The following is a 15040-nucleotide window of genomic DNA, read 5'->3' as shown; positions in this document are numbered from 1 at the left end:
CCCTCGCGCACGGAAGTGGCTCGCAGATCGGCAGGAACCCGTGCCCACCAGCCCGTCCCAGGTCCCAGACCGTGTGCAACCGTCTGCCCGCTGAGCACCGCCGCCCGGGGCCATCGGGGACGCGGGGACACGGCCCGCTAGGGGCATCTTTGTGTGAGCCAACGGCTGAGTCCGAGGGCCGGGTACCCCGCCGGTGCCCGCCATTGAACCCTAGGAGAACCCGGACGGAGAACCGTCCTCTGGGCGCGGGGAGTGCGCCCGCCGGCTCCCTCCCGCACCCCGCCCGGCTCCGGGGCCAGAGGGCGTCGATTCCCACCTAATTGTTGTCTGGCCTTGCCTCCAGGAAAGATACGGCTGTATTTCTCCTGCCGGCCGCAAATGCATGGGGATGAGGGCGAGGATGTGTGCTCATAAAATTTATTTCGAGCTAGGTATCTACCGGGAGCCTTAATATGATGAGTATTCAAGAGAGAATACATTAAGGCTAATGTATGCAGGGAAGGGCGGGCAGGGGAGTTTTAGAGGCTTGGAAACGGAGACAACATCACGTTTAGGAACAACACTAAAAGCAGACAGACAAGCCATCTCAGCCTCCGGCTTGCAGGGATGCTCCCTGCTGAGTCCATCTGTGCTGCCCACACTGGGGGTTCTCAGCGGCCTTGGGGCCAAACTGGGGTCCTCGAGTTTGGCAAAAATGTGAGGGTCAAACCAAGGTGATTTTTAAGTTAAAAAACAAAACAAAACAAAAACAAAAAAACGTCTCACGCTGTATTCCAATGTAGATTTTGAGAGGGGAGTGGCATTTTTAAAAACAAAAGTAACCTAGAAATGATTTAAGAGATCCATAATATACCAGTAATGGTAAAACCAGACATCAAGAACCTGTCATGAACTCTGCCAGGTCTTGGGTGTATATTATGTCAATAATCTGTACAAATTGGTGAGGAAGGTGTTGTTATCCCCATTTTACAGATGACAAAACTGAGCCTTGGAGAGGTGAAGCAAAGTGCCCCAAGTCCCACAATGGGGTAACGGGGATTTGAACCAGGAGCCTATGCTTAAGGTTGGCTAAACCCAACCTGAGAGCGGGAGAGATCTGGACATGCCTCACCTGGCTGGCTCTACCCTGTCATTTTATGGAGGGGAAATGGAGGCAGAGAGGTAGTCTCAAAGCTGCTCTGTGTCCAGTGACAAGGGAGTAGATGAGCCGCCGGCCTCTGTTGCTTCTTAACAATTGGGCAGATGGAAATGTTTGAGACATAGATTTAGATCCTTTGGACAGAGGATGCATGTGTTGTATGGGACAGACACCGAATGCCCCGAGGGTGGGAAGTAGGAGCCCCTGTCCTGCTGATCCCCTCCACCCAGCTGCAAGGTGCCAGCTTGTTGATGGCATCTGTCAAGTTCAGATTCATCCCTGCCTGTGAGGGGGTGGAGACTTGTGAACTCAGATCCCACACTTCAGGTGACAGCACTCCATGTAATTATTTTGATTAGTGTGAAATGTAAGCTATCTAGAAATTTTTCCAGGAGCAACAACACGAGAAACCTACAATAAATTATTATTTTTAAATTCAGAGAGCCTGAACAGGACAGAGATTATGTAGGTCTTGTACCAGAAATTAAGTTGTAACCAAAATTTCCAAGGAGCCAGAAGATTTCCAAATCCCCGGTAAATTCGACGTACTTTTTATGCGGTGTTTGACATCACAAAATTCCACCTTCAAAACTGGTATTTAAGCAGGCCCTTGGAGTCACTAAGACAAAATTTAATCTATAAACTCAGTTCCTGATTATGAAGAGTCATCTCATTTTAAATGAAAATTTTTATCTTATCCACACGCAAGTGTTCTTTGGTGATGCTCTCTGCTGGGACTCTGCAGAGAGGAAGTTTGGTCACGAAAAGACAGCAAAGCCCGTGGAACAGCCAAGGAATCCGGGGAGATGCTGGATTACACAGTACAATACACTCCCCATCAGCGAGGCCCAGAATCTTCTGTCAGTCCTACAGAGTGACATGGCTCAAAGCACAGACCTAAACACAGGCAGAGCAGCTGTATAGACAAGCAGGCTTGCCTTGACACACTTGCTCGCCATGCAGACACCTGCACCCACACTCACATAAACACATATGCACATAGATAGACACACATATTCGCACCTACTTAACAGTATACGCACAGACACACATGAAACAAACACACATATGCGTCCTAACGCACATAGAGAAACACACACACCACAAATGAACAAAGATACACCCTGAGACATACACAAAGGCACTCACACATACCACATTCACATAGACGCACAGACATACACATCGTTGCATATACTTAGACACACACTTTTAACACACACACTTGCGGGTACACAAGCACACATACACCACAGTACTTACACAGAGTCACACATACACATAAACCTGCACACACACGCTTCCTCACACACAGGCTGAGGCATCGCCGTTCTGGAAAAAAGCCAATTCTTCCAAAGTCGAGCTCTGTCTATGGAAAGGAAGCCATCTCTGAATAAGGGAGCTGTCCAACCTCGAGGCTGTGAGGAAAGCGGGCATTGAGTGATACAGGAAGCTAGGGCGAAGTAGAAACCTTTTGTTCAACTATTCTTTTAGAAAACTCTTGGGAGAATTTGAAAGTTTTCAGTTCTGCTTGGAGTTTAGATCTTCAAATCCCTGGGTCTGCCAAACTGTTTATAATAAATCCCAGATCACAGTCTGCTAGACCTGGGTTCAGGTCGGAGTCTACCATACATATGATCTTGGACAAATTGTTTACAGTCTTTGAGCCCCAGTTTCCTGACCTGGAAAACAGAGATGATAACACAGTCTCTCAGGGTTGCTGTGTGATCACATCAGAGAATGAGTATAAAACACCTGGCCCCATAATGCCATTGTCCAAGCTCAATGGCAGCTCCCTTTTCCATTCTCCCATGGCCAGTTGCCAACAAGATGAATTTATATACTTAAAGTACATTAAAATTATTTCATGTTTCATTATTTCTCAATATAATCTCCCCCTCCATCAATACCCTCCCCACACACAAAACACTCAAAACTCTCCCCCATCCCCTTAGTTCTAAAGCATCTGGAAGATGTATACCCCTTTCTAATCAACATAATCTCAGAGTATAAATAGCAGATAATGCAACATTACAAGGTTAAGTCTATTTGGCATAAAGAAATCTGGCAGACTCTTTTCTCCATAAAATGAGGGCAAATTTGCTAGACCTTGGTGCCCTCCCCATATGTCAATGGTGAGCACAGGGAGGCTAGGACCCCCAACCAGCTGAGCCCACTCCACTTCTGCCGTAACGTATGCAGGTAAGAGTGGATTGAGTTCAAATTAACAACTGAGGATTCGAGTATTTTTCTTGGAGATATCTCAATGCCCAGTGGAAAAGTGACTATTTCTTATTTGATAAGAAATGGCTAAAAACCTTTTCTTTGCCCATAACCATAATCTACTTCTTCAGGAAGGGAGCTTATAAAACCCATAACACCAGCCCAGCCCTCAAATCACCTAAAGTCCTGTGGTATGGGCATGACGGGCTTATTTTTCAGAGTGGCCCATCCGAAGATGGGTTCCATTTTAAATCCCCAAATTCCTCCATTAGTGAAGTTTTAGAAAACTGGGAAGTAGGGGAGGTCAGTCGAAAGGTCTGATGTGGTCTGTGGTGGACCAAATTGCCCCCCTACAACTCCCCCTCCCCATGACATATAAAAAGTATTGGGCATTTTTATTCCCCACTCACGTTTCTTCATTTCCAAGAAACTGCTCTCAAGGAACCAGGGGCCACCCTGAAACATTTTGGAGACAGTTTGCGTGTTTGTTTGATCGATTTTAATTCTTTGAAAAATGGTGTTTTCTATCTCTCATCACGAAAGAACAACAAGGCGAGGAAAAACATTTTTTCCACCAAAGAGACTAAGGCTAGAAAACCACACTTGACAATAACTTCTAAAATGTATTGAAGAAAGTGCATCTTTCCGGGAAAATGAATTGGAATTTCAGATAGTTCTATTGGAACCATAATGCTGATGAATATCTTAATATTTTAAAACTAATTTATTGTGTGCTATTAGGAATAATGTTGTTCATTTAACCATGCCCCCAGATCAGATTAATATTTCTTAAAATTTGGACTTTGATGTTCCACCTTGGAGTCCCACGAGACTTTTTGACTGCCCTTTGGACAGAGTCCCTCTGTTTCACAATCTGACTTAACACCCTCATGCTCAGGCCAAGGTGTCCCCGGCTTCTTTCAGGATAGGGGGCCAGCGTCTGTGGGAGACGCTTCTAGGGCTCCCGGTCCGCAGATCCCGGGACACTCCCAGTAGGCTCGGCCCCTCTTGGGACACCCAGGAGCACTCCAGCCAGTGAGGGCAGCACCATCTGCCAGTTGGGAACATCCTGGTCTTTAAGACTGCCCAGCTCTGAACTTTGTCAAGTACTTGCAAATCTGCTTGTGCATTTACTCTTCCCAGAAACTCAGTAAAAGTGAGCATCTACACTTGAAAGAGCTTCCCTAAAGGGCCACAGCTGGGGACACAAACTGTGGGGATACAAACTGGGGCTAGAGGCTTCTTTTCGTCTGGGACAGGTTCTGGGGCTGACTGAAGACCAAGGCTTCTAACACAAAAGCCAGTGGCTTTCGCTCCAAACCCTTTTGCTCCAAACTCCAGAAGTGAGTGGTTTTTGAGCTCATCTTAAATAATATTTGGCCGATATATGTTTCCAAAAATACATGATTTTGTTTATATTTGTTAAGTTTCTTTACTGACTTAAAACTGAAAAAAAGAAGCCAAATGGGACTTAAAGAAAACACACATACAAGTGAAATACTGTGCAAAAATATTGTTTTTCTTAGAATTCTCCATTCCTTCCCCACATATAAGGGGGAGAAAACAACAGTCAATGAATGGTAAACATTGCTGCCCATTATCTAAGGTTCCCAGAGTAAGAAGGAAGATGGTTTTAAAAAGGCAGGTTAGGGAAAGTCCGCTCTGTGGGGGCTTATTGATTTAGTCTGGGAGTGACTAATTCTAAAGTGTATCGACATATGACCACAGGACATACCAGGCATGGGACCATGCCTGCCAAAACTCAAGGCCAGCTTCTGGAATCTCCAACTCTAAGAATTCTAACAGTGGTAGAGTTAAAATTAAATTAATTAAAAGTTCTAGTACTGGACACACATTTCAAAAATAAAGCTTTTCAATTCAAAGTTGCCACCACCACCACTGACAGGAGAATCCTGTTTTCTGGTCCCAACTCCCCTTTTAAATCACCTGACAATTGTGGTGGAAGGAACCGAGGACTAATTCATCTATGCAGTCCACGAACAGGAGGTCCAGGATGCAGTTTTATATGACAAATCATGACTCTGTGTGTCTGGGCTCCCCCCCCCCGCCCCCCCCCCCACTGTCCTGACTCTTTATTTCCCATCCTCCTATTAAGGACAATTTGTTTTTACTGAACAATTTATAGCTTCCTTTTTTTTTTTTTTTTCGTATTTTCCCCTATTCTGAACCCATGCATGTTAAAGAGACCATAACATAAATTTCCCAAATATTTTATACATTTCTTCATAACTTAGTAAGAATTATCTCATAAACAACACAACTGAAGCATAAAATTCCAATATTAATTCTTCAAAACTTAAGAAGCAAAGGTGCATTGGACATTGTAGTATTTTGTGATGGCAGTGAACTTAGAGCCACAACAATCCTGAGAAAACCTTAATAAAAAAAAAACCTGGTATTGCATTTAAGGTAAATCATATTCTGTATTATAATTATATTTGCTTATATACTTAAAAAATACATCAACCTTCAAATGGTTCATCTCATTTCTAGTTTTTCCGTGTGTGTGTGTGTGTGTGTGTGTGTGTGTGTGTGTGTGTGGACAAATGACTAACAACTAGAAAAAAGTCAGAAAAGCCTTCTCATATCAGAAATGATCATACCTAATGTTTTTTCCCTCCACTCCTCCTTCAAAATCCTTCCCTCACCCAGGTCCTATTTGTCTCCTTTGGTGGTTTGGGGTCCCTTTGACTACCTCTTTTGTTCTTTTTCTGCTCAGGCAGCTCAGAAAACAGTAACCTCTTCAATATATAAACATCAGATTCAAGAAGTATCCTGGAGACAATCTCGATGGTACCATTTTAAGGCTGAATGTGGATCACATTTTAATAGAAGCAGTCCTGTAGTAAATAAAATACATAATGTAGATATGTATCTGCAGGTGTGGGATTATGTTCTAAATTAGATATTGACACAGAAATAATATTCTTCAGTAGGATATTGGATATTCTCAGTAATTGCAAATAAAACAGAAAAAGCCCATTAAACCATGACTGGCAGTCTACGGAAACGCTGTAGGCACATCTCTATTTCCACTCCGTCTTCACATTTAGTCATTGCTAAATCTCCACAATGTATTTTTCTGATGTCTCATTCCAGAGCAGTATTCCATATGTTTGGCAATCTCTCCCTCATAACAAGAAACTTTCAATTAATTTGGCTGCAAGTTTTGTCTCTGTTAAGCCATTCCCAGAACCAATCCCTTAACCCTCTAACATTATAATTAAAGTAAATTATACTTTAAAGGCATTTGGGGGTGAGATAGCACAGTAAAACATCTGTGGCTAGCCCCAGACTGTCGGAGGGAGGGCAGGGGGGAGGGTGAGGAAATCTGAGAAAAGAAATCCACCAAAATAACAACAGGATTTAGATTTGCCTCCCAAGATGATTTTCCAATCTGCTGTTCGTACGGTTCACCCGAAGTACATTTTCCAAGGGAGAATCAATTCTAATTTTGCCAATTAAACCCAACCTGTCCACCTACTTCCAACAGTAGTGCCTCACAATGGTTGATTTGTGCTCCATTTTGATCAGGGCTCCTATAGAGCTTAGGACCTGAAAAAAGGTAAAATCTCATCTCACAGCAGCCTCTGTTTCAGGTGACTTTTCCCTACCACAAACAACAATAGCCCAGCTGCAAGGAGGCTTTGGCTCTGGACCCAGAAACTACCCTGCATCCAAACACTACGAAAAAGAAGGTAAGGGATCCCACCATCCTGCAGCCGGTCAGAGAGTCAACCCCCAATAAACCCCCTGTGCTGTGAATTCATGCGCGTACCAGAGACCTCACAAAAGAAGGAAGGAAGAACTGGGAAAGGGAAGAAAGGAAGAAGAGAAAGAGAATGAGAATGAAGGCAGACATGTAAGCCACGATGGGATTTTACTAAAAGCAGTAGACCCTGTTTGTTTGCTCACATCTGTGCCGTGGGCCTTGTTAACACTCATTCTAAGAGGGGGAAAAAGGCAGAAAATCATTACAAAAGTAAACTTGAACCCTTCCCCCTCCCGCCCCCACCATCTCCACCCCCAGTATCTGGTTCTACCACCGCAAACTGCTGGTCCAGTCCGTTTCCAACCTTGCTTCCCAAAGTAGGTGGTATTATTCCTTTCACCCTGTCAACAGCTAAACTGGTTCCCAGTTTCTATGCATTCCGAAGCTTCTCGGCTCTAATCCTGATAAATTTCCCTAAATGAAAGCAATGATACAAGGACCCTCCATCGAAGGCCACCAACCCTCCCCAACCACAACTCTTCCATTTGGAGGAGACTAGTTTCCCAGCCGGAGAAATCCACCAAATATCCATCCTTGCTGACCAAAACAAGAGGCTCAAAGCAGTCTTTTTAAGAACCGGAGGGAAAGGTTAGTCCCTGTTAACTAATTTTCCATCCCCGGAGAATTGCAGGTGCAACCCTCCTCCCCTTCCTCCAGAGCTGCCTCCTCAGCAAGGGTGTCCCTCTGGGTTCTGCCTGCTAATGCGGTGCTAAGTACCCACTAATTGACTGTAGCACACAGTGAACGGGCATGAAATCCGAGGCAAATGGGAAGTTAGGACAATGGGAATATTAGGACTTGAGGCTGTCTACACCTGGTCAGCGGGGGTCAGCAGGTCAGTGTTCAGAACCGAAGACGCCCCCCGTGGGCCGTGTTTTGTCTACTCACTGGAAAGAAATTGTTTTGCCGGCTCCCTGCCTCCCTCGACCCCACCTCACCCCCAGAAGGACTCGATTTTTAAAAAACGGACCGTGGTATTTTCAGGGCTGTAGGCAGTCTCCAAGCCGGCTTGAGGACTCGCGTTGGTCTAATCCCCAGAGCACTCAGACAACATTCTTGCCTTAACCCCCCGCTTTGTTTCTGGCGTGTCTAGAGGAAGGTACACCTAGCATTTGGTCTTCCTTCAACTTCCTGTAGTTCCCGGTTTTATCCCGTCCCGGCTTGGCTAATAATTCCTCTCCTTCCTGATTAGTTTCACCCTTCAGATCCCTTGAAAGGATATTCACTCTGCCGTCTAAAAAAAAAACAAAAAACAAAAAAAGTCCCGTCCTGGATGAAGCCAACCTCTGAGGGCCTCAGACTGAAGCCGGCGCTGGGCTCCCGCCTGCCGCGGCTTCCTCCGAAAGGCAGGTGCAGCCCGCGGCCGGCGCTCTTGGGCCTTTCCCGACACACTGTGGCACCAACTACACCTCCAGGTCGAATTTACTTTATCAGCTGCCCAGGTAGAGGCCTCATCTCCCTTGAGCCCGCCACGTTTCGAGGGCTCGTCGAGGTCCGCTAAGTGCTGGGAACAAGGCCCGGAGCCGAGGCTCGAAGGCGGGCACGGCGCTCTGGGTGCCCGGACCTCGCGGACCCGCTGGCTGCCTCCAGGATCCGTGCTGGAGGAGCCGCTCCCCAAATAGGAAAAAAAAAAAAAAAAATCCTTTCCAAGGATTAAAGTCCTGGAAAGGCTTGAGCCGCTGGAGTTGGAGTTTAGTTTTGTCTTCCCAAATGCTTGCTGAGAAATGAGTATGGGGAGAAAGAGAGGTTTCGGGCGTCCCTCGGCTGGGCACGCAGTCGACGCTCCCGCCTACCGCGCCTTTCCCCGCGGGCAGTCCTGCCACCGCTCCAAAGGGGAGCGGGAACCGGGTCGCGGGCTTGGCCAGTCCCGGCTCGCTCCGGCCCGCTCAGGATAGTCAACCGAGAAACGGACCCGGCAAGGTTGGATAGTGAAAGGGCCAAGGCGCGGGAATGCCGAATGGGGCGCGCAGTGGAGACAGAGGTCGTCCGCCCTTTGCCCCCTTCGCTGCCACGGCCTCTGTCTCGGGCTGCGGGACGTGGCGCGCGCAAAGCCTGCTCCCCCAGAAAGGCCATCCTGTCCGCACTGGCTTCCACTAGCAAGCCCTCCAACATCCAGGGCAAGCGTCGGGTGAGCGCACAGCACCCGCAGGTGCGCGGCAAACGCCTGTTGAAGGAATGTATCGCCAGTTTCCTGGGCCACCCAGGCTTGCGCCTACCCGCGGGGCGGAGGAGCTCTGCCCTGGTCGCGCCGGGGTCACGCAGGTCGCGCTCCCAGACCCGAGGACGCCGCTCCCGCCCAGCCCCGCCTGGCGCTGGTTTTCCACGAGCCCGCACTGCGGCCAAGCGAGGAAACAACTCGAGTTAGGTCCTGCTGCCTCTTCTCAGTCCCGACTTCCCATCTTCCCCGGACACTGGGGACCGCTCATTGCAGACCTTCGCCCCTCACCCGCCCCGGCTGCCTGCTCCTTGTCCGGGTGAAATCGTTAATTCCGATCCCTGAGCGCACTGGGGTCGCGCGCTGCCAAGGAGGGCTCCCCTCCGCCTTCACTGTCCTCTCTGATCCAGACGGTGGAACGCAGGAGGCCAGAGCCCGCTCGCCCCTCGGGTGTCCTCGGCCACCCGCCTCCGAAAACGAGGCGCCGCCGTGGTCACCCGGCTTTCTCCAAATTCCCTTCTGGGCGGTGCGAAGCTCTGGCCCGAGGCTGGGGTGGGATCCCCGGGGTTAGGGGATCTGAATCCCCAACCCGTAAAGGCCCGAATCTGCCGGCGGGGACAGACACCCGTCTGACCTTTAAAAGTTGGCTCAAGCCTGACAATATTTTTCTGACGCGGGGAAGATTTGTGGTGCCCGGGGCTGCTGTCTGAATTTCTGTATCGGAATCTGAATCAATCAATATCTCTCTGTCTCTCCATATATATAATACATGGAGATATATATCATACAATAAATTTTTTTCTTGTTTTTCTTTCCGGCACCACCAGGGAAGGCAGGACTGGAAAGAAGCTCGAATCGCTGCTCCAGAGTTTGAAAGAACTCCTGGCCCCGGGGAAAGGAGTCCATTCCTTCCCTTAAGAAATGGACTGCAAAGAAGAGAGGTTCGGGGGCCGGGATTCTGACTCGATCGGTCCTGCAAGATTTCCCCCACGCGCCCTGGAAGGGAAGAAAGGGTGGTGGGGCGTCCTAGAGAAGTTCTTCACCCAGATCCTACCAAATACAAAATCAAATACCCTCTTCCCACAGCTTCAGGGTTCGCAAGAGCCGCAAGAAGTAGATATTTTAGGAGACAAGGGTGGGACGGGAGATGTCCCAGACATGTTACCCATCTATCACTCCGCGCCTGGACCGGGAGGATTTCCCCTTCCTCCCGCCCGGGTGGGCCAGCTCTCCAGTCAGCAATCCGGGGGCCGTCGGGGGCCGTTGTCCTTTCGCTCGGTGCCCTGGGAGACTGTGTGGGAAACAGGCCCAAACCGAAGGCAAGGGGTGGATAAAACGCCACCTCCCTGTATGTCCCTTACTGTTCCGCGGCGTCTTGGCGTGCAAGAGGGGCCAGCAGGGCCCGGATGCGTGTGGAAACCGATGATTTCAGGGAGCAGACAGGTTCGGAGGAAGATCGGGAGGCGATCACCGCATCCAACGCTGCCCCCCTCCCCCCACCCACGCCCTGGGTCGGGAGCTGTGAGAATTCAGACCTTGGCGTTCTACAGCCCGGAGGGAGGGGGAAGACCTTGGCATTAGCAGTTTGTGCCCAGAATTCCTGAGAGACCCGCGACCCTAAGTGTGGGCCAAGTAGCTGGGATCCACTAGCTTAGAACAGGGTCCCTTTCTGAACCTATCTACCTGGCTGGGGAAGGGGGGGAACACCCAAATTTTTCAAAAGGGCCCTCCGGACAATGCTGGATGTGACCTGGGCCGTGCTGGACGTGACCTCGAGGGTGCAGCCTCCTACTAACAGCCCAGCTGCCACCCAGAGCAAGGAGAGGGGGGGTTGAGTTCCTTAGAAAACACTGACCCCAGAGGCAGAAGCCGGGATGCACTGCAACCCGGGGAAGATTTAAGGTGGTGGGGCTCCACTTCTCTACTCCAGGTCTCTCCAGGATCACTCCCTGACTCCTCTCGCTCCGTTCTTCCCGAGCTTCTTGCCCCACGCTGATGCCCCTCAATCAGATGAAGATCCTCAAGCACCTCCCAAAAAGTCTGAGCCTGGCATGGGCCCCATTGGGCTGCCCGTCGCTGTCGAATTGGCGATGCTCTTACCAGCCCTGTAACCCCACCTCAGGGAAGCAGGAGGGGGTCAACCACACTAACAAGTCCACCCAGGACGGAGCAATGGGGGGGGGGGGTTGGGCAAAGAGCAAGCAAGAAGGCCAAGAGAGAATTTCTTACACTACTTGGTAATGTTTTCCATAAGGGTGTGTAACTCAGCCAAGCCCAAAAGAATATTCCGACTGCAGGGGAAGCAAACTGGATTCAAATCCCTAAAATGCCCCTATGAGGCCAGGGCACCAGAAGGACCCAGGTTGGGGGATCGTGGCTCAGAGTGAAGAAATTAATATGTGTCTGTGTATGTCCGGCTGGGGGTGGGGGGACAACCCAAACCTTCCAGTTGTGGGTTGGAAGAACCCTTGTGGGAGAGCCTTTCTGTTCTCTCCTCTCACCCAAGGTTTAAACACTCACAGACCTGGGATGACCCTTCTCCCCTGAGGCCCAAGGGCATGCCCCCAACCCCCACCCCACCCGGAGTTCTTAGGCCAGTGGGCCTCCTGCCCCATAAAAGAGAATGGCGATGTCTATGTGTGTGAGGGGACCACGCCCCACCTATGCCCAGTTCCCAGCACCAACAGCTTAATGGCCAGAAGCCTCATCTGCTGGAAGCGGGTATGTTCCATGCACATCCCCAAAGGAAAAAGAAAAAAAAGCTGGACTCCTAAATCTTCCTGGATTGGGCCCCTCATTTTTGACCATTGCCCCCTGCAACCCAGACCACAGAACCAGGACAAGACAAAAGGAAGGGCAGACCAACCTCTCCTGGTTGGGCATTGCCTCTGCTGGGCGCAGGGAACCAGAGTCCTGTTCTGCCTCACAGAGTTTTCTATGGTTGGAACCCCAACTCGAGCCCTGGTGAACTGTAGCTCTGAAAGCAAGCTCTAGGCATTTTAGGAAATTGAGTTTTTGAGGTGGAAATCAAAGTTGTCTCTGAGTAAGAGAAACAAAAAGTGAGACGATCTAAGAGTGTGCGCGGAGCATCCTGGAAAAAGGCTGTCAGAGCAGTCTCCCCCCACCCTTCCTTCTTTGCGGTCCTGACAGTCCACCTAAGGACCACAACTATTAAAGCACAGACTTACCAGGTAACAAGGACATGAGTCACACACACGCCTTCTGCCCACTCACACACTCCCCTCACTCACGCAGAGCTACAATCGGCTTAAGGACTTGGAGCTCCTTTGCCAGCTTCTGTGGTTCTGTTTGTGCAGGGGCTGAGAACCCACTCCTTGTGCGTGGTGGGGTGGGGGCAGTAAGGGCAGCAGCGAACCCCCAATGCCTTCTACAGATACATCTAGGTCAGCAGTAAACTTCCCAAGACGCGGTGCCGACGTGGAACTGTTTGCCAACAGTTGACAGGAAAAGACAATGGATAACTGCAGGATATAGCCAAAGAACAACCTAAATCGGTTTGGGCTAACCTATCCCCTTCTAGTTCCTTCTCAAAAACTTCCCGGGGAAGCCCAGGACGTACGGCTCGCCACCCTGCCCTTTGAGATATGGTCCAAGCAGAATCCCTGCGGTGGAGAGCTAGGGCGCAGGAGGGCGCAGCCGTGCGCCCTAGTTCGTAAGTAGACACCATTATTTTATTTACTTAAAATAAACCTCGAGAACGTAGCTACCGCTCCACTAAAGAAATCGCGGGAGGAAGCAAAGCCCCTTGGCAAACGGAGTGAAGGAACCTTTCCCTCTCCACGGTGCCCAGGGGTGTTAAGCAGAGCCCTCCAGCCTGCAGAGCAGGAATCGCTAGGAGCCCGCCGTGCGCGCGCGATGCCCCGGGAACTGCTCCGACCTCTGCATATATTCTCCATCGAAGACTCCGTTTGGGAGTGAGGGACATAGATAGCTTCCCTCCGGGAAAATGCCTGAGCGCGCAAACCCAAACACACACAGAGAGACCTGGGGATAAACACGCCCCGAGCTCCCTCGGTCTTGCTAGTTTCGGGCGCGGGAAAGAAAGTGGGTGGGCGAGCAAAGCGCCCAAACACCTAGTCTCTCCCCTTCCGAGTCTAAGCCATCCTGAGATTGTGTCCTCGTGTGCTCAAAGGCTGTGCGCAAAGACGAGTTCACAACTTCGTCCCGGTGCTTCTCCCTCCCCTGCATTCCTCGGCTAGCTGGAACATGGCGAGTCGACTTCACGGGGAGCAGGCAATCCCCGGCCGCGCAGGCTGCAGGCGCCGCCGGCAGCAGCAGCTGAGGACGCACCAGGCGCGCACGCCCAGCGCGCGGGGACAGAGCGTGTGGCCTGGGCTTCTGCGCCGCCAGCCCCGGGGGCGGGGGACGCGCTCTCCAACTTCCCGCCAGCTGGGGTGAAGTTGTACAGGCGGTACTTCGAGCTTTGACCGTCACCCCGGGAAGGAGGATGATTTACAGAGACCACCCCAGCCCTCAGGCCTGGCCTTCAGCTCCTTCCCATGGAGTCCCCAAACAGCACTCTCCCAGCGCTCCTAGAAAAGCAATGGGCTGGAGATGCGAGATTCGGTACCCACGGCTGGCCTCGAGCACTATCGGGGGGCTTTCACTTTCGGCCCCAAAAGCCAAGAGCCAGGCCCTTTAAACGCACTCTGGCCAGTGCCCCTGCCCTGTGACCGCCTCTGCACCGGGGCCGGCGGCCCCTCGCCCCGCCCGGCCCCTCCAGTCCAGGCTACACGCAGCGTCCGACCCGCCCCGTACCGGCCAAGCCTGCTGGCTGTCTTGTTATCAAATTAAATCCGCGAGAAAGGGGGGTGTCTTACGTTGCATCGGCACACCAAGCATCTCCGGGAGCCCCTTGACAGCCCCCTCCGCGGGGACAGCTGCGCTCTGCATCATCTTGGAGCGAGAGCCAGGGAGTCGCAGTCTACGGAGATCTCTCTCGCTTAAGCTGGATTCAGAAATTTGAAAATAATAATACAAAACCCAACCAGGCCGCCGAAGTCACGGTGGAAGCCAGACCCTCCGCCTCTCCGGGAGGATTCCACAGGCTGGCTGGCCCCCTCCCCCCGCCAGTCCTCAGTCTGTTTCAAATCCCTTTGATCTCGCTCTCCGGGGTAGGTGCACATCCCGGGTTGAGGAGACGCTGTTGCTGCAGCTCTGGCTTTTTTCCCCTCCTCCTTCCCCCGCCCGCTGCTCTCCCCCTCCCCCTCCACCCTTCGCGTGCCGGCCGCCCGGGAGGCCGCGGTCACCCAGGCATTTTGATTCATTCACACTGCAGGAACGGCCGTGACGTCGCTTTCCGCAGGGAGGCCCGCCCTTCAGCCAATCCCCACACCCGGCAGCGGGCCGCGGACCCGGGCCGGAGTGGGGGTCCCGGCGCCCCGAGTGTGGAGGGCAGGGCAGGGGGCGGGGCCGCATAGAACGGGGCGGGGCCTCGCGGGCCCTTCCCCCCCCTCCCCCCGCCCCTCCACGCCCGCGCCTGGCCGTGCGGGCTCGCTCCCTGGCTATAAATACTGCGGCGGGTTCGGCCGCGGCAGCAGGTGGTCCTGGACGGCTGCGTCCAGGGCTTGTGGGTTTCCGCGGGTCTTGCGGGGAACCGGACCGGGCCTGAGGCTTGTGTCCCCACTGACCCTCCATTCGGACTAAAGGATGGAGAAAGGCGGGGCAGACCCTCCGAAGGCCCGGGCCGCACGCAGTCTTCCGCTCGCGC

At 51.5% G+C, this 15040-nt stretch overlaps 1 protein-coding gene across 1 annotated transcript in view; it reads right to left on the bottom strand.

The window, feature by feature from the left end:
- Positions 1–14738, bottom strand: part of LHX4 (LIM homeobox 4) — a 46666-nt gene extending 31928 nt beyond the window's left edge. The window contains exon 1 of the mRNA XM_045452561.1: positions 14151–14738. Within this exon, the coding sequence (XP_045308517.1) occupies positions 14151–14226 (76 nt within the window). The 5' untranslated portion in view covers positions 14227–14738. The remainder of the gene's footprint in view (positions 1–14150) is intronic.
- Positions 14739–15040: the final 302 nt, after the last annotated feature.

The sequence above is a fragment of the Leopardus geoffroyi genome, chromosome C3, assembly GCF_018350155.1.
Source record: "Leopardus geoffroyi isolate Oge1 chromosome C3, O.geoffroyi_Oge1_pat1.0, whole genome shotgun sequence".
Taxonomy (NCBI): Eukaryota; Metazoa; Chordata; class Mammalia; order Carnivora; family Felidae; genus Leopardus; species Leopardus geoffroyi.
The sequence above is the reverse complement of the archived record's forward strand: the minus strand, read 5'-3'. Positions and strand labels throughout refer to the sequence as shown.